General features: G+C 42.4%; 1 protein-coding gene across 2 annotated transcripts; it reads left to right on the top strand.

The window, feature by feature from the left end:
- The first annotated feature begins 1,338 nt into the window (after positions 1 to 1,338).
- WRAP73 (WD repeat containing, antisense to TP73) lies at positions 1,339 to 18,620 on the top strand. Of its 2 annotated transcripts, XM_069782832.1 has the most exons (13): positions 1,339 to 1,519; positions 2,179 to 2,331; positions 2,944 to 3,060; positions 10,395 to 10,467; positions 11,378 to 11,481; positions 12,289 to 12,375; positions 13,247 to 13,381; positions 13,471 to 13,548; positions 14,907 to 15,012; positions 16,064 to 16,189; positions 16,968 to 17,159; positions 17,762 to 17,798; positions 18,104 to 18,620. In XM_069782832.1, the coding sequence occupies exons 1-13, from the start codon at positions 1,451 to 1,453 to the stop codon at positions 18,105 to 18,107; spliced, it is 1,281 nt and encodes a 426-aa protein (XP_069638933.1). In that variant the 5' UTR covers positions 1,339 to 1,450; the 3' UTR covers positions 18,108 to 18,620. The 2 variants fall into 2 exon arrangements, with proteins under 2 accessions (XP_069638933.1, XP_069638932.1); XM_069782831.1 differs by lacking the exon at positions 17,762 to 17,798 and having other exon boundaries at positions 1,341 to 1,519; positions 18,104 to 18,601.
- Positions 18,621 to 19,773: the final 1,153 nt, after the last annotated feature.

Genomic DNA, 19,773 nt, shown 5'->3' with positions numbered 1-19,773 from the left:
CTGCTCCCCCCCTGTGGGAAGAATGGCTTGCCGAGACACATGTAGAGTGGCAGCGGATGAAGATGGAATATTTCTGGTTAAAAACCATCAGCCATGAGACTGATTATCTGTGTTGTGTGGACTCACTAATACACCTTCTTACTGACACCCGTGTTCAAAAGCTACCGTTTTGCTGGTCGCTTGCCCTTTAGCCTGCGCATGGGGACTTGGGGGGAACGGCGAGCGGCGTTCATTGCTGCTAAATCATCGGCTGTGCTTTTAAGCCTCTCCATTCGGAGACCAACAGCCCGGCTCTGCCTGCCGGCACCCGCTCTTCGCTTTCCGGGGCAGATGGTGACAGGGGAGCAGCTGTCACGTTCTGTCCCTTCGTTATGGGCAGGGCCAGAAAACAGATGCATTTGCCAGCCCCTAAGCACATCGGAGCCGCTGTAACCAGTTTTGGGGGCCGAAATACCTAACCCATACTGCAAACAGGCCTTGAGCGTTTGCTCTGATCCTGAGGTTTATTTTTCAAATGACGGTGATTGCATTCCGGGACAAGGAGGTGGGCTCCCACCCGGAGCACCGCTCTGGCTGGGCATGGGAGCCGGGCTCGCTGCCCACCCACAAATGCGGGGGGGCATGGGTTTGCAGGACCGAAGGAGGAAGGCCTGCGTACCCCCGCTGCTACTGGGGGGGGGCCGTCAGCGGGGAAGGGACACAGAGCCCTGCGGTGCCCAAAGGACCCGACCGGTTTTAGGACACAGACCTCCCCATCACGGTAGTGGCAGGGGGCTGTTTCCCAAAGGAATACGTGCCCTGGCAGGGGTCAGCCGGGCTGCTCCCCTCAACTGGCGACCCTTGGCTCCTTCTCCTCCCCAAACTTTATTATTTATTATTATTTATTATTACTTAGTCTACCCCAAGTGGCATCCTGTTCACCGCTGTGGTTCTACTGCAATTTGCAGTCCCTCTGTCCTAGCTAGGGAGCCTTGCCGGACTCCCCGGCTGCTCTCCCGTTGCTGGGGGTAATTAGCCTGGGGCGGTAATTAGCGCGGGCGCGGGACGCTGCCCGCGGAAAGTCCCCACGTTAGGGGAAGAGGGGGGGGCTCGCCGACCACGGGGAGGAGCCGGGCGGCGGGGGAGGCAGGCTGTGGAAGGGCCATCTGGCCACACCGCCTCTCGTTAAAGGGCTCATTTGCATAACAATTACTTTCACGGGGCGGCTTCCCGCCCGCTTCCCGCCGCCGCACGGCGCGCACAGCCCGGCCCCGGGGACTACAGCTCCCGGCATGCCGCGGGGCGGCGCCCCGCCCCCGGCCCTCCCCAGCTCCGATTGGCCACCCCGGCCAACCCGCTCCCGCCCTTTCCGCCCGCTTCCGCCCCCGGGGCGAGGGCCGGGGCGGCGGGCGGAGCGGGCGGGTTTGAAACGGCGGCGCGGCCGCTCTTCTCCCGGGTCCCCCGCTCCGCCATGAACTTCTCGGAGCTCTTTAAGCTCTCCGGCCTGCTCGGCAGGTTCTCCCCGGACGGCAAGTGCCTGGTGAGTGCTAGGCCGGTGCCGCCCGGGGCGGGGGGGGTGTCGTGCGTAACCGGGGCCGTTCCCGCCCGTCCGCCTGAGGAGACCGTCAGGTGAAGCGGGGCCCCGCGGCTGGGGCCGGGCGAGGGACCGGCAACGGCTCCCCCTTCTCCTCCTCCTTCTCCTCCACCGCGGCAGCGGCCGGCGGAGCCAGCCCGGGGCCCCCAGGAACCCCCCCGGTGCGGCCGGGCCTTGAAGAAGCGGCGGTCGGGCCGGTGGTCCTGGAAAAACCGAACGGCGGGTGTGGGGCGGCTTGCTGGCGAAGAGGCTTTTAGGCGGGGGGGGGGGTGTCTTTGGAGCAGAGGCCTGGCTAAAGTTGAGTAAATAATAGTTACGAGAGGAAGAATAATTCTTTTTAAGAGTGGGATTAGTCAACCAGCAGCGCTGGAATGAGCGAGGACTCCTTCTGTTAACGTAACCCCCCTTTCCTCCTGGTTTAACCGTTTTTACTGTAGTTTGCAGTAGGGCACGGCGCACGCCAAGCCTCTGAAAGCAAAAATCCTCGTTTTGTCTAAAGCGCGTCGGGAGAGCGGCAGCGTGGCGTCCTGCCACGGCACCCTGCAACTCGTGCTTCGAGCCCGGTGTTGGTGCGCCAGCTCAGCTTTGGTCTTGTTCTTGTTCAGGCTTCGTGCGTGCAGTACCGTTTGGTGGTTCGGGACGTGAATACCCTCCAGATCCTCCAGCTGTACACTTGCCTGGATCAGATCCAGTATATAGAATGGTCGTCTGATTCTCTGTTCATATTATGTGCCATGTACAAGCGTGGGATTGTTCAGGTAAGGACAAAAGCAGGACGGGGTGTGTTTCCTACTGGGGGTTGTGTGGGGTGTGCGTGAGAGCTTCTTAACGGCAAGCACTAGTTCAATGCTTTTGCTAAAGTAACCGACATTGTTATCGATAACACATGGTTTAAGGATAACCCAGCATGCCATTATTTTTAAAACCAGGACAAACGTCTTATTTTGGAGGAAAAAAAAACCAAACCAAATTTGGAATGAAAATATTTATCAAAGCAAATCAAAGCCATAAATTATCTTACAGTTTCTTAGTTCAGTAGAAAATAAATACATGCAAACTTGCTAAATGGACTAAAACTTTTTTTTAAGTGCTGGATGTTCAGAATATTTGTCCCAGACCCCCTCGCCCCCCCCCCCCCCCCCCCCCCCGGCCTTACTTCGCTATTTGTATTAGCACACAAAGGTGTGGAGCTTACTTTTGTAGAGGGATCCAGCGCCAGTCCTTCATGGCCACGGGCTTTCAGAGGTTTCCTGACCTCTCTGGTATGCGATGCAGGAACCTTTTCTCAGCTGTAGCGTATTCTCATAAGCAGAGGTTTTGAGGAGCTGTTCCTTTGCTGCACTGTCTGTTTGGTTTCCTCTCTGACCTAGGTCTGGTCCTTGGAGCAGCCAGACTGGCACTGTAAGATAGACGAGGGGTCAGCAGGGTTGGTGGCTTCATGCTGGAGTCCGGATGGTCGTCACATTCTCAATACAACCGAGTTCCATGTAAGTGTGAAGTCATGATTACTCTCCACGGTATCAGATGTTACTGTCTGCCCTTTGCCTCTTAAAATAACCTAAAGCTCTTAAAGCTGTAGTGGTGGTAAAGAATGCGGATGTAGTTCTCTCTTCATATATGTAATCTAGGTTAATTCCAGTTTAGATGTTAGTTCTTCTGTTAACATTTTATCCCCTTGCTTCTGATGATAAGATAGAAAATGGACAGTTAGCTCTGAAGGTGAGATTTTGTGTTTCAGAAAAGTGTAGGGATGACTGGCATTCATCAAAGCAATTTTAGAAATCAGATGTGGTGTTTGTAGCTCAGGGAAGGCTTAGGGTTTTCAGCAAAAAAACCCCCACACCATAAACATTGAGGAGTGGCTAGGGAATTAAAAAATATGGTCTTAGGTTTATTGACCTACGAGATGAAATTTAGAACCAGATCCTGGAAATACTTTCATAACTGTTTGATTTGACACACAGGAGTCAGACTGCTGTTGATAGAACCACTTGCAAAATTAAAGTTAAAACACCTGTAAGGGCTTATTGATTAAGAGCCATATTCTGGAATCCACACTAAGGTAGAATCCAAATCAGTTTGTGGATGCTGAGCACTAGGCTTGATGGAAGGCACGTGGAAGTCTGACTCTCTACCTTTATAGTCTTTGGATTAGAGCTGACGATTCATGTAATTCAGTACAATGGTGGATGGTCAGAAAATAGCTAAGAACTACATGCAAGACGCTTTTCTCTTTGCTGTATTTACTCTTACCAAAACTGTAGGTGGGTTTTAGGTGACATGTTATTGTGTCATAACCCTCGCTAGCACTGAATTCAAGTGTTATACTGCAAGATTTTTCCTTTTTTCATGCAAATCCCGATGTCAGTGGAATGTAGATGGGGGATTTTGTCATCTGTGTGTGCAGACTGGAGTTAGTGCAAACACTGGTGCTCTCCAGGGAACCTGTGGAGAAACTTGCATGCAGCTACGGTGTAGTTCCTGATGCACACATGGTGGAATTCTCTGGAAAGGATGTTTAGTGCTGGCTGGGGTAGAGATTTTCTGGCTATAAAGCAGTTTCTTCCTGTTCCCCTACCCCTTTAGATAGTGGGTTATGAGGAGTGATGAATTTACGCCTTAGTTTTCCTGGGAATGAATCACCCTGATGGTGATTAAAATAATTAAAAAAAATGAGTCCAGGATTTCAACCTGAGGTCAGTAAAGACATGCCTGCCAGTCAGGCAGAAGTGTTGTAGTCAGTAACCCAAACTGAAGGCTGGTGCTGTGTGCTACGAGTGAGTATCTCATGGCACGTGTGTGTGGGGGTGGACTAGCAAGTATTTATTGCCTCCCAACAGAACTTGGTTTGACCTTAGAGGATTTCATTAAGCCTTTGCCAAGTTGGCATCTGTGTTGGGATAAGTTTTCTTTCCAGCTGTAAACAGGTTGCTAAATTAGCTTTCGTCAGACAGCTGCCTGGGTTATGCCGATGTCTGAGTTGTGTTTACTCTCTCTCTGCTAAATCCATAGTCTGGTGGGACAGACGTGAGTAGTGCTTGAGGCAGAAACTGTCAGGATACTTAATATCGGTGTATTATGTACGTTATCAAATTCAGCGATTGCTTGGAGAGCTGGCAACCAGTGCAGCTTGGCTTTGGGGGCCTGACATTTTCAAACAGCACCAACTAATTACTCATACTTGTAATTCTTCAGGTTAACATGTGAGCTCCACTGTAAGATCACAAATAACTGCCTTGTTCCTAGAATTTTTTTAAAGGATATGGTTGTGCTAATTTATTTCTAGCAATCCATACTTACCTAGTGCCTCAAAAATTATTCATCAGCTAACTTGCAGTCGAGTTCTCTTTGTGGTCAGCATTATAGTGAATAACATTGTGGGTTTTTTGATGTGACTGGTGTGCAGTTGCTAGCTCGAGATGAGTGCAGCAGAATTCTGACACACGTTTCCAAAATCCGTTTTGACTCTGTTCAGTCTTTTGAGACAGGCAGCGATACTCTGTATGCACTTAATATTAACATATCATTTTGCATTTGCAGAGTTTTGATTGGAGATGAATCTGTAATAATATGCAGGTTTTTTGGGTCCCAGAATTGTTACACAAGGTAATGTTGAATGGTGCAGGTACCTGTCTAATCTCTACACAGTTACTGCAGTAAACAGCATGATATACAAGGCAATTAAATGGTGCAGTCTTATCGGAGGAGGTACATAGAGACTCTATCCTTTCACTTGATAGTGGATTTTTTTCACAGTAATGGATTAGTGGCAGATACAGAGGACTTCACTGTGCTTAATTACAGAAGTGGGTCTAGTACCTAGTTACTCGCCTCATAATTTTGAAAGTGTCTTTGTGCTCTATGTTAGCTTAAGTGTTAAGTGTGGAGAGGTCATTTTGTCAGCATCTAGGATGGAAGTCCTGCTGACATGTAGAAAAGATGTAGGCTTGTTCCTTAAACTCTTGCGATGTTGGAACTGGAGGAACTGGCAAACTGCAAGGTAAAGTACAGACTTGCTAGGTTTTACCAGGCAAAAACTAGTTTTAGTGGGCAGCCGGATACATTCAAAGGTACTTCCAAACTTGGAAGTGGTTTTTTTTTTCTTTAATTGTCTGCTTATATCTTAAAGGTACATGTGAGAAGTGGTCAGAATAGTTGCAACTCGATTTTTTCATCACCTTGTTGTTTATACCAACCTAGAGTACAGTTCTGTTAGGAAAAGCAGGTTGTGGGGGTGGGGAAAGGAGGTACTTTTTTCTTGATTTGATTAATCAAGAGCAAATCTAAATTAGCTGGAGAAACACCTTCTGAAAGCCTACTATGCAAAGTCTATCTGGAATCTGAAAAAGTTGGAACACCGTGTTAATTATATTGATTCATGCAGTGCACTAGAAAGCAGCTTGTTGACCCATAGTTATCGTTTGCTACTTATTTTGTAGCAGGTGCTTCCTCTCCTGCTGAAATCTACTCCATTTTGTGAGGCAGTTCTGCATGCCCTCAGTGTGTAACACAGCAAGCTGATTGCTAGCAGATTCCACATAATCAGTTTGTCCTGTGGAAGGTATTGTGCCAGGTATCTCTCCTCTTACAGTGCTGTTGTTCCACCCAAATTCGTAGACACATGTAGAGCTGAGACAAGAGCTGTAGATAAAAGATACGGAGAAGGCAAATGGATCCTCTGCTTCCTCCTGACTTTCATGTTTTGTGGTAGTTTGAAGATCAGCAGCATTGTTCTTGAGTGTTTCTTTTAAGAGCCATACCTATAAACTACATAGGTTGTGCTTTCTCTAGTTCCATGTTAGGTACTGAAGCATTAAGGAGCTTCTTTCGAACTACAGCAGCAGGGGAAGAAAGCGTGTGTTTCTGTGTATATTGGAGCTAATCCTTAGTAACTGTAAATGGCTACATTGGTTGAAAAATGCTTTCTGTCGAGGAATGTGCTCTGAATAAGCTTCTGAAATCCGGTGCTGACAGACACTGCTATGTAAGGAGGCCTTGTGACCCAGTCAAGTCTGGGACAAAAGTTGACAGTCATTTGAGATGCAAGGTTGTTTAAAAGTGTGTTTTTATCTATTGAAAATCACCAGTCTTACACCTGCCTATAGCTGTCAACATTGGGACGTAGTCCTGAACCCAGCACTGGAGACTGTTTATCACGTTACCATCTAAATACTTTTTATTTCTCAGCTGTTTTTAGGCTATTTTAAAAATGCTTCTGCTTTTGGTTTGTTTTTCCACTGCAAAACAACAGCTGAAAACTTCTCAGACACCATTATCATTAGGATTTGAGTTTGACAACTCCACTTATTCGAGTCATCTGTGCTAAAGAGAAAGTACCCCTCAAAATGATCAGTGAAGTGCTTGCTGCAGATTTAATTGACCACGATCTGTTCTCCTGCTGTAAAAGCAATTGTCTCTTCCCCACAGAGTCTCTGAGAAAAGCAAGCAAGTGCAGTGCAATTTATTGTAATTTTTGAAGTGTTTGGCTTTCTCTTTTCACCCTCTGTGCAGTTTATGTTTCTGTCTCTCATAGTCATATCTGCTAGCTGTGAAATAACCTTTCTCGGGCTAGTTTACGGTGGCAGCTTGGGCAAGATTGTGAATAATGTTTCAGTTCCACTTGGGAATATTGTTTGTCACAATTTAATTGTAAACATACTGTTAATCCATGTAAGATAGGTGTGAAGTCCATACATTAAGCACATAATGTAACTTTCTCAGTTTATACAAATGTTTGAGTGTACACAGATAGAACAACTGAAAAGAATCCTAATTTCAGGAATCAAAATGGTGTGCTTTTACATATTTGTAACACTAGGCCAAAGACTTCAGGTTATGTGTTTGTGTGATGTGGGCAAGAGGTTGCAATGAAGTTACAGCATAACATAGACATAGTCTCTGACTTGTGGTTGTATGCTTCCCTTACTAGCTTGCAGCCTTTTCAGGAGGGAGATACTGAAGTTGAATAGAGGATCTTATTAGTTGTTATGGGTGTGTTGTGACTGATTTAGACCAAGTCGGAAGATGAAGTGCTTTGGTTATCTATCAAAGGGTAGTAGGCATCCAGTATAATAATAGGTCTTTGTTTTCAAAGGTGTATTTTTGTGGGTTTTTTGTCGACTGGGTGTAAACAACCCACGAGTGTGTGTTGGTTGTGTTCTGTAGTGTCTTCCCAGTACTGTGATGACATTACTGCGATTTATGCCATACGTGCTAGAAATGATGTGTTGGGGAGATATATGGGGCAATACAGTGCTGCTCCAACAATATCAGCGTTTAATGTTACTGAAACTTTTGAAGTCGGTGGAGTGCACGCTCAGCAGTTAAGTGCAACATGACAAGAATGAACAGGGAAACCATTATTACTGTCTTCTCTGGGGAGTTGAAAAACTTGACCCTTTTAGAGAAGGTTCTGTCTGAACAGCAAACAGAGGACTGCACCCAAGGATGAAGTGGAGATGGATGCAGAAAGATTTTTTAAAATGAAAGATGTATGTGCCTTTTCACTTCTGCAGTGGAGCCTCAGGCAAGGCAGAGGTGACACTAAGAGCTCTGCACGTGATGTACTGTTTCTCACCTCTAGAGATTTTCCTCTTCCTGCGCACTTGAGCTGGGTGTGAGCAGTAAGGTTTTGCCTTGTTCTGAGGCTCTGAGCCAGCTGATGTGGTCCAGGATAGAAGTGTGTTTGATGCACAGCAGGCCAGGTGAGTTGATTGTGAGGCCGAGTAGCAGCGCAAGTGTAAACTTGGAAGCCTTTGTCAGGAAAAATTACGATCCGGACCTCAGCATTCAAAGCTTGCAGCTGCTAAGCTTGTATTAAGTGGCTGTAGAATGTGTGTTGTGTATGCTGCATGTTTTGGTCAAGGGAGGAACAGCAGCAAGTACATTTAACACTGCAATTAATAGGAGCAAGCAGCATATCACTATTGCAGTTGCTATAGAAGAATGTGAGTAGGCATTGTGTTGGTATTTTTAAAGTAAATCTTGCATGAAGAGCAGACTAACAATGCTGTATTTTTGTATGTCCGGAAGCAAGCAGTTGCAGTGATAAAACTTGATTAATGTTGTTCATCTAGTGGATTCCTCTAGGACCTGCTAAACTTAAAGGTGGTACTATTGATGTCTAGTTGCAATATCATACCTGTAAAATGAAGGAAGAGAATAAACACCACATTAAATAGTGGTGCAATAGCTTTTCTACCTTTGGATAGAAGTGGAGTGGAATCCGATCTGGTTGCGCTCTTTCCTGTAATAAATTAAAAAAAAATTGATTTCCGTGTTGTCTCTTCAAGTCTCAGAAGTTTCTTCTGTATATAAAAAGCAGTAGGGAGAACAGCTAATACTGCTCTTTTGCTTTGGGACTCCACCTATCTTTGGAGGGAGGCAGAATTTATTAGGATTCTGTAACTTGGTTTGAACACCATGTTAATTACTCAAGTCATGCCTTCTAGCAAAAATGATAGTGTCAGCAATGAAAAAAACCTGCAAGTTCTGTTGCAGCGCACAGTCTATAGCATTACCAGGTAGAACAGATTCATAGGATGCTACCTTGGAGTCCTTTGTCACCATTGAATAGTACCATTGACTTCAGGGAAGGAAAATGCGTGTTGAGAGCAAACACGCAAAAACTGTAGCAGAAACTTCCTGCCAAGACTGCTGGTGATGCTGATGGTCTGCATCTGATGCAGGAGGATGATGAAGTGGTGGACAGTGCTGAAGTTTTACTTATTTAATGAATCAGAACTAGTTTTGTTGTTCAGTAGTTCTGGGAAAGATGGCTTTATTACTGTGGTGCTTTATTGCAAAAATTGTTTTACCTGCATCTCTTGTAGAATCTCTTACCTTGGTGCAATAAAATGTAGGAAAACACAAGAAAAAAATTACACTGGAAACATTCCTTGCTCCAGATATAAATGCAAAGGTTCACATGACATACTGATTAATGCACATATGTCTGGTGTGGCTGCCGTTGCTAAGGGAGCGTAAGTATTTGTTTTTAATTGAATAATCTGCAGATGGCAACGCAGAGCTTCCAGAATGCAGGCTGTGACCTTGAAGAGCTGTGGAGAGGCTTGTTTTGCAGCTGACTGCCTTCACTGCAGTTTTTGTGTTTTATGGATGCACAAGCCTCCAGAAATACCCCAAACGTGATGTTTAATGCCTTGCTTTGCATAGTGTATTTTGGTTCTTTTCTAATTCTTTCAGTAATTATGTAATGTTGCCGCCTTGTGGGTGGCTGAGGAGGGAAGAACAAAATGCAAATTAGCTGTCAAAACTGAGTCTGTCTAGAAGTTGAAAAATACAGCTATATTTTCATACTTAGTAGCCTTTTCCCAAGAGATAGAATGTTCCGAGGTTGCTGTAACTTCTCATCCATTCATCAATGCAAGAAACTTCTCATCTCTCTTCCAGATACCGTGATGGAACTGTGTTTTTCCAACTCAGAAGTGTCTATGTATGATACACTGGCAATCATGTAGCTAGATTCATGCTAGTGTCGGTAACTTCAGTGTTAATGAAGAGCTTTCTTCCATATTGGTGTTCTGCATCTTATATACCCCTCTAGAGTATTCAATGTGCCTGTGATGATAATTTGGAATAAGTAACCTTGCTAACTGAAGGGAGCTGGGAGACAATTCCTCGCAGTCGCTTCTCAGGGCTTTGTGTTTGAGCTATGTAGAATAGCTGCGAAGTTTAATTAACTACAGAATGTATGTTGATCTACTTTGTGTTGCTGAATTAGGTTTATGGCTTTCTATTTACTTAATTTTTTTAATCTATACTAAACCAATACTTCCTTGTCTCTTTCTCTTTGTGACAGCTGCGGATAACTGTGTGGTCCTTGTGTACAAAATCTGTATCTTACATCAAGTATCCCAAAGCTTGTCAGCAGGGTAAGTGCCACAAATCTAACACCGGAATGGTATTTTTTAATATGGCAGAAAGGGAGAATGAATTTGGTGTGTAATGATGCAACACATGTTTCAGAACAGGCTCTGGCACCCTCCCTGCTGAGGGGTTAGCTTGCCCTCAGGGATGCAGGTCTGAGATCAGTCCCTGTGTGTCACCTGCTGCAATGCACTAAGATGTGCTCTGGGGTTGTCATATTCTCGCCGTGAATGAAGGATTACATCTGATCTATGTGCCTGTTCTTCAAATGTGCAGCTTTGTTGTGTTTGCCTCTGAAGGGTCCTTTAAGATGTTAAATTAAGCTGGATGCTTTGGTGATGAAAAACACTAATCCAAAGTGGCTTTTGTCATCTTTTACACATGAAGAGATTTGAAAGGGAAGCTCATGTCAGGACTGTCTAGCTGCATGGCTGTGCCTAGCAGTTTCCTGCCTGAGGCTTGTATATAGTGATATCCCATATATGACAAAGACAATTAAGTATTGCATATAAAGTAAGAGTAGGTGGGGAACCAATGCCTGGAAGTTGGTGGAGTACCAATGGTTGCATAACTAAGCCATTTAGATGGACTAAATGAACTGTTTATTTGAAGTCTGTGGTTTTTATATAAGAACTGTCTTGGTAATCAAATGTGGTTTTTTGAAGCACGCTGAAGTTCTGTAATAGCTGTGAAGCTGCATCCTTAGAAATAGTATATTCAAAGTTTAAGAACTGCTGGCACAAGCCAATTGGTAACACTATACATTGCCTCGATTAATGTGATCTTGTGTGAAGATACTTTTCCTTGTCTTTTTATGTCTTTGAGTTGGGAGTAACTGCTCTTCATTGAAGAATTGTCAGCTATTGTCTTGCTTTCTCTCTCTTTTTTTTTTTATTAACTTTGTGTCGTGTGCAGGGATAGCTTTCACTAAGGATGGCCGCTATATGGCAGTAGCAGAAAGACGTGACTGCAAAGACTTCATTAGCATCTTCGTATGCAGTGACTGGCAGCTACTGAGAGTAAGATATGTCCTTGCATTCCACTGCTTCAGCATAGACTACAAGCATATGTTGCAGGCTGATTTAGAATCGGTCACTTTCGTAGTCTGGTTTTAGACTTACTGATGCATTTTCTGTCCAGCATCTGGCTCTTCCACTGGCCTGCAGGCATACTTCCGTAGCAGTATTCTGTTCAGGAGGCCAATATATACTATATGTGCATATAGAATTTCTGATGGAATGCAAAAGTTCAACCTTTAAATTCTTGCATGACCTTCTTCACAATAAACTGTGCTACAGGTTACAATAAACTGTGAAGGATGCACATTAGGATGTTGTAGAGGACCAGGTGGATCTGAGAAATTAAAACCCATTAAGAAATAGTCCGTACATAGCATCACCTCTGGTTCAGGAATTCAGAGTCTCATTAGAAGCTGATAGCCAAATTTGGGAAATACCACTAAATGCTTGTCATGTTCCCAAGCTCTTCCCTAATGATCCTGTACCGGTCTTTCTGAGGCAAGGAATTAGGCTAGCTAGATTTCTTGACTGATTCAGTGTAACTACTTTTATTTTCTTATGAAATGCTGTTCATTTTAAGGTATAGCAACTTTTTGCCCTTTCTGTAAAGGGAAACCAAAGAAACAGTGAATGCAGCACACTAATAAGAAAGAAAATATTTCTGTTTCTACGCCAGCATATAAAAGGCTCTTTTGCATTTGTGGTAGCACTTAAAAGGATAAAACTGAGGATTATGTTAGGTTAGATGCAACAGTATTTGTTAGTGTAATATTTCAAATGGTTTTGTTTTTTCTCTTTTGGGGGCAGCATTTTGACACTGAAACGCAAGATCTGTTTGGGATTGAATGGGCTCCTAATGGCTGTGTTCTGGCAGTGTGGGATACGTGTCTGGAGGTATGAGGAAAAAGCAGATTATTTTCTTGGAGAGTTCAAGCTGGTTTTTATCCGCCATGTGTAAAGCAGTAACTAAAATAACTAGTGTTACCTTTTTTTTTCTTTTAAACCTAACAGCTGAACTCAAACCATTTTAAATATTATACTTGTATTGGTAATGGATGTCCTTACAAGTGTATGTCAAACCATTACGTAAAACTTTAATGGCAGCAAATTATCTTAGTAGCTTTCTTTCTAATTTATCTTGGGAAAAAAAAAAAGATTGTAAACATTGCGGAAGCCACTGTTGAAATAATGAAAGAATAATGAAAGAATTCTTCTGTAAGACTCTTCTACCATTTTACTTTACATTGCATTGCACTGTAATTTTACAGTTAAGTAAAAGTACTTATCCAAAAAGTTAGCAAGGAATATATAAATTGCTGTCCTCTCTGATCTGAGTATGTGAACTTCTAGGTATAGAAAAGTGTCTTCCTGTGGCCATAAGGTTATGGGCAGTATGATCAAAACAGCCCTGGGAATGGGCAGGGTTGTAACATCCCTAATCAGATGGCTTGCAGAAGCTGAAGGAGCATGAGAGTCTTCCATAATGGCATCTGCTACTGATGTTGTTGAAGAGTGTTGAGCTGGATGGGCCATTGTTCAGGCCCAGTGGGGCATTTGTGCTCTTGGGGATGGGGTGGACGTGTTCTGTGAGTGCCAGAAGAGCCAAACTGGAAGCCTAGAGCCTCTTGTCTCAAGTGACAGATAAGAGACCGCGCCCTTTGTATTTAACTTGCTGCATTTTAAGCAGGGAGAGTTTGGAAGGAATAATTTCGCCTGTCTGTGGCTTTCAGCAATATTGTTAAGAATGAATCTATTTATGTTTCAGTATAAAGTATTGCTGTATTCCCTTGATGGCAGACTGCTATCCACGTATCGGGCTTACGAATGGTCACTAGGCGTAAAATCAATCGCCTGGAGTCCCAGCAGTCAATTCTTGGCAATTGGCAGCTATGATGAAAAGGTCAGAAATAGGTTTATTTTCTCTCTTATCTAAACCATTTGTTGAATGTCGTCGTAACAGTTTTGTCTTGCAATGCTTTCTTGAATTAGGTGCGTATCTTGAACCATGTTACTTGGAAGAAGATCACAGAGTTTGAGCATCCAGCAACCGTTGCTAATACCAAGACTGTAAGTATGGATCCAAAATCCATTGAATCATTACCAGCACTTTGACGCTGCTATTTGTATCCAAAAGATGCTAGTAAATACATCTCATTTTGGAGACCTTGCTTTTTCCCCTCCTAACGTGTAAATGGAGCTTGGGAAATTGCAGGAAAAAATGGGGATGTAAGAAAAACAGAGGAATCCTTTCAAGTTCGATGGAATACGTGTGTACGATCCTCTCAGCTTTAGCACTAATAGGTGCCCAGATGACTTCTGTCACATGCCAGTGTATTTTGATGTATATGGTGATTGCATACAGATTTGGGTATGCAGGTGATGGCGAACTGGGAGACTTAACAGGAGAGATTTGTCTCAGCTTTATACAATTTGTGACTCTAAACAGTGTTGGAACTGGATTGTGATTAGATTTACATCTTGTACGTACAAGCTCATCCAGCTCACCTAAAGAGCATTTCCTGTAAACATCTGTCATCATTTATTTTTATCCTTGCGTACGTGTATATGCAAGGCCCAACAGATTCTGGGTAGTTGGCAGCAGGTGGAGAGCTGTAGCTTTTGTTCCAAAAATCACAAGCTGTTCTCATCCGTTAAGGTAAAAAGAACACACAGTGTTAGTAGTGCTGCATGCCACTGCAGAGGAAGGGCTAGTCTTGCGTCTGGACAGATACCCTGTAAGAGTTGACGTGTAGACTGCAAGTCTGCAATATTCACGTGACTCTGTTGATGTCTCTTAACCAGAAGCAAGGCATGATCCATTGAATGCACCTCAGCAAAACTCCTCACAACTGAAAAATGCCCTTACTTCCAGTTAGGTGTAAAATATGTAATGGAAATAGCTCTGTTAATCTCTCCTACAGAGAGAGGAAGTGCAGTTGGTGCATTTTATCCTGGTGCTTGCATTTGGGAATAATATGTTGTAGGCACACTATTAAAATATTTTTGCTATTTCCTTCTGCCGTGTTGCACTTTGCTTGCATTTATTTATGATAGTATTTGATTAAAGATTCTTTGCTGCAAAAATGAAATCTATGTTCCCATTGTAATGAAGATGATTTATTGTACTGCCAGATTTAGCTCTTGGGAATAATGAATGAGGTGTGCTCTGGCAGACTCGTTCTTTGTTGTCTTCAGTTTGTCACAGGAGTGTTTTCTTGATCATGGTTCCAAATAGTAAATGATTCATTGAGAATGCTGGATTTGATATTTGCCTACTGAAGCCCTCTCCTCTGCTGATGAACTAGGGGATGCTGAGATACAATACGCTTGAAAATGAGTTAGTGGGATGTCGATGATTTGGTAAAAGCCCATGTTCAAATCCTCTCCGAGGCCCTTCTGTAGAACTCTCACTTGTTTCTTTGTAGATTGTGTATAAAGAAGTGGAGAAATCCCCATCTGTTGAAACAGAGAGACTTTCTTTCCCTCCAACAAGAGCACTGGCTAGTTCTCTCTTCAGCACAGAAAGTAAATGTAAGCCAAAGTTTACTAAAATGAGACACTTGAGTTTGCCATGTGAAGTCTTTCTATAAATAAACATTACAGGCGAACTCTGCCTCTTTGATATTGGAATGGATCCTCTGGATGCTCTGCTCAAGGCTCCCAAGTTAACTGAAGATCTCCAAGGGCAGTAAGCATCCTGCTAGGGGGCATGCTGTCTGCATGGTGGTTTGAAGGCAGGTTAAAGATTAGTGGGATATTGTAGAAAAGAACTGTAATTGCTTGTGTGTAGAAATAGCAGACAAATCTCAGTCCTGGAGTCACTTGCAAAAGTTGTCTTAACCTTGTGTGGATTTTTTTCTGATTTGTTCAATCTATGCAATGTTATTTCATGACTTAGTTTAACTGTTGCAGATAACTACTAGAATCAGATGAATTATTGCAATTAAGAATCTTTATCCTAGTGTGTGGCAGTTCCAATAATTTTAAAAAACCCAAAAACCTAATCAGAAGGTGTTACAGTCTTGGTGTCTGTTTTAGAATAGTAATTAATTCCTTAGGTATGAGGTTATCTAAAAAAGCAGAGCATGAAAAAGGCCATTTGGCTTTTGTCTAAGAAGCTGTAGGTTGTAGCAATGCTTTAAATTTGCCTCCAGACAACTGGCTTTGAAACACTAGAGATGGCAGACAAAGTGTGATTGGGTTTTTTCTTTTCTTTTTTTTTTCTTTTTTTTTTACTGTCTCATTGTGGTACTGAAATCACCTTTGTTTTGCTCTGGTGTTTGTTTGAAATACTAGTTAAAAGGTAGCAAAAAATTTGACCTTTCCTTTTTTTTTTTCATAGTTTAACCTCAGACTTGCCTGGATTTCCAGCCTTTCTTTTTTTGTAGAAGGGCAAGAATAGTAAGGTGTTTATATGAAGACAGAGTATCTTGAAACAGTTGAAGTTTTTGACTGGAACATCTTGGAGAAGAGTAAAATATGGTCCTATCACTTCAGAGATGAGGGGGTTTTTAACAGTTGGAATTTAAATATTTTGTCCATTTGGGCTTGCTTAGTAAAGTACTTTTATTTCAAATTCCAGATGACATTTCCCAGGTGCCAGTTTCTTTACAGTATATCAAACCAGTTGCTGACAGGGCCAATCCCAAAATGGGAATTGGGATGTTGGCATTCAGTCCAGATAACTGTTTCCTGGCAACCAAAAATGGTAAGTTCCTACTGCCCTATATAGAAGGGGAAACTTACTCATTGTATCTGGTGTGTTTTCATAAAAGAAATGAGGACAGTAATTGGGTCAGTTATCTGGCACTATGAGGAGACTCGTGGCCCTACTTAAAATCTGGTCTCTGTTGTGCAAACATGTAACTACAGAGGAAATTCAGCCTATGTCTTCTAGCGTATGTGAAGTATTGTGAGCTGCCAGAACTGCTTGTCAGTGCATTAACTCGGTCTTGGCTTTGTATTTAATGAAAATAGTATGCTTTTTGTATTTCTTCAAATATATGTGAGCTCACTGTATTGGAAAAGGAAATAGACAAGTCCTTCCACCTCCATTTACAGCAAGTGTCTCTTGAAAGGCAGAATTCTTCACAACCTGTATTAGGGGGCTTCCGATTACCTCAAATAATGAAAGTCATGGAATTGACATTTAATCTTTCCCTTCGATGGTCCTGAAGGGCTGTTTATGTCTGGATGCAAAATCTGTGGTTCAGATGCAAAAGCTGTCAACAGCAGCGTAACGGTGAATAATTTGATAAAAGCCAGTGAAAGACTGGAAAACAAACTAAGTCGCTTTTATCCTTTTTGCAATATTTCCAAGGCAAAATTGAAGGCACTGCTAGGCAGCGCTCTAGTGGTGTTAAACCTGTGGTGTACCTAAATGGTTTGTGTTGCGTTAGACCTTAATGCCATTTCTTTAAAAAAGAAAAAGTGTGATCTTTTTATCCTTCAGGTATTTACATGATTACCTCTTCCCTTTCTGACAGATAACATTCCTAATGCTGTCTGGATTTGGGACATTCAAAAGCTGAAACTGTTTGTAGTCTTAGAGCAGCTGTGTGCAATCCAATCTTTCCAGTGGGATCCACGACAACCTCGACTTGCTGTATGTACAGGAAACAGCAAAGTCTACTTATGGTCCCCAGCTGGCTGTGTGTCAGTGCAGGTTCCAATGGAAGGTAAGGCTGCCTGTGGTAACTTCCACAGGCCATCATCAGCTTCTTATTTGCAAAATAGTTTTCCACTTACAAATGGGTCCAGGTGTTATCATGTGTCAATGGCTCAGATGTGGGTTTGGAGCTTTTTAGAAATGGGTATTTCTCTCTTCAAAAAAGAGGAGCTCGTAAGGAGACATAGCAAACTTGATAAAATACATTGAGGACCGAGCACAGGGGCTAATGATTTAGTTGTTGCTTCAACTGTGTGGTGTGTCAAATTCTTTCTCAAGATTTTTATTCGTATGAGTTTATTTACGTAGAAACTGTAGTTGTGCAGAATGCCAAAGTGTCGAAATACTCTGAAATGCCTATAGTGTTTTGGGGTATTCTGAAAACAACTACACTACAACAAAACACCAATGGGGAAAAACTTGCATGGTAAATTCGATGTGGAGAGATAGAAGAACATATGTGAACCTGAACTCTGAGTCGGCCCGGGTGATGAGAAGTTTTATGGTTGGCAGTAAGTGATACAAGGCTGTTAGCTAGATCATGTAAATGCCATTCTGCATATTAAATGGAAAAGAAATCACAAAGATTCAACTTCTTCCTTTCTACACAAGGAGCGGCAATATCATGGGGGTATGCAGCTCTACACCGGTGAGCAATCTTGTGGCATCTATTGGCACTAAAATGATGAGTCTACAAAATCTGTGCTTGTACATGGAGTACAAAGTAACTGTAGGTTTGGGGGAAAAAAGTCAATAACACAGCTTATGTGTACTGTTGTGTTGGAGAACAGATTGGCTCTGCTGCAGCAGTAACAAAATGGAACGCCCTGTTAAGGCTTGCAAAGTGGGGAGGGTATTTTTTGCTATGTGTGTGACTTACCCCAGCTACCTTTTCCTAGAGTAAGAGTACGGACTGTCAGCTTCTTGCTGACAAACTCTGATCTGTTTCTGCAGGTGACTTCCAGATTGTGTCTCTCTCCTGGCATTCTAGTGGAGACTCTATGGCGCTTCTGAGCAAGGACAACTTTTGTTTGTGTTACTTAGAAAGAGAAGAGGTGAAATAACAATCATTTGCATTAAAAATGCTTGCAAGGTTGAGGAGGAATGAAGAAAGGGGTCAAACCCTGTTGCCCAATCTGAAGTTTCTGTATTTATAAAATATTTATTTGAAGGAGTGTACCCAAACTCCAGTGTGTAAAGTACTGTGATTGCATTTGAATGAAGTGAGGTAGCAACTGAAATGTAGAGAACGAGGTCTGAATTTCAAGAAAACTTTAGTATTGATGTAGTTGAACTTTCTCTTCAACTTTGAACTATGAAATCTTACTCTCTAAAATTGTAGCTGTGTGTATATAATGTATAGCTATTATTTAAATTTTGTAATTTCCAATAAATATTTTGATAGTTACAAACTTGGTATGACTCTAACTATAAACCTGCATGTCTCCATTCTGAAGTCTGTTTCTATATTATCAGTGATGCCATTATGTAGCTATTTATCCCAGCACAAGGAAACAGTTACCTGCCTGCAACAGTGTATGGTTTATATCTACTCTTGTAAGGCAACAGATGTATTAGAATTAAATATTGTAGCTGAAGCAGATACATCAGTAAGATGCTTTCTAGCAAATCACTTACTGTTAAAGCAAACCAAGTTCTTTGTTCAGAAAGCAAATTAAGTCATCTGTAATAGTTTTTGCTTTTTCACCTGTTAACATCTTAGTCTGACAGTAATTGTGCCTGGTCTACTGTAGATTTGTACTGAATCTTTACAAGAAGGATCATAACTGATACTTTAGAATCATATATGACAGGCAACTGAAATGGGAGCTTTTGGCACTAGATAGTTGGGTCAAACTGGAGCAGACAGTTCAGCGGGGAAAGAGCAATTGGACTATCCTTTATCTTTAATTGGAGTAGCCAACCACTGTATTCTTCAAAGGAAGGGAGCCTGTTGTTTAGGAATTTATTGGACGTTTTTTCTTGTGCTACTTAATTTCACAGCCTCAGTCTCCACAAAATGAAGAACAAAGAACACAGTGAATTGAAATTTCAACTTTACTGCTACATTAATGAAAATGAAATAGATAGCTTAGGAAATGCATTGAGGGGGCATGCAACTTGTTGCATTTCATCATGACTTCAGCCTTACATAAGTTTCATCAACACACATCTACTTTAAGTTCACTGCAGCACAGCATGTCTTCAGCATTGTAGTTGCACAGATAAATGCTCTGATAAAATAGCACGCATAGAAGGTCATACACAATGAAGAAGCTTGTTAGAGTAACCTTGTGGACAGTTTCAGTTGTGGCATCTCTTATGCTGCTTCTGAATTTCATTTGTATGTGTAAATCAAGATTGACGTACAGTGCTTAAAGTTTTATCTGTCTCCATTAAGAAGTCCTGTACTGCTACTGTCCTAAAGTAGAGTAGATTTAAAAAAAATGCGAAGAATATAAATCTAATCAAAATATAATTCCTTTTCAGTTTTATAAATAATAGCTTTGAAGGCAGATGTGTTTGTGAGGCTTTTGGCAATATTCTCTCAGAAGAGTCTTTATGCTATGGCTGCAGCAAGAAAACATACATAAGAAACTAGGAAGTTAGACTCAGTTCTCAGA

Source organism: Haliaeetus albicilla, chromosome 4 (genome assembly GCF_947461875.1).
Source record: "Haliaeetus albicilla chromosome 4, bHalAlb1.1, whole genome shotgun sequence".
Lineage (NCBI taxonomy): Eukaryota > Metazoa > Chordata > Aves > Accipitriformes > Accipitridae > Haliaeetus > Haliaeetus albicilla.
The sequence above is the reverse complement of the archived record's forward strand: the minus strand, read 5'-3'. Positions and strand labels throughout refer to the sequence as shown.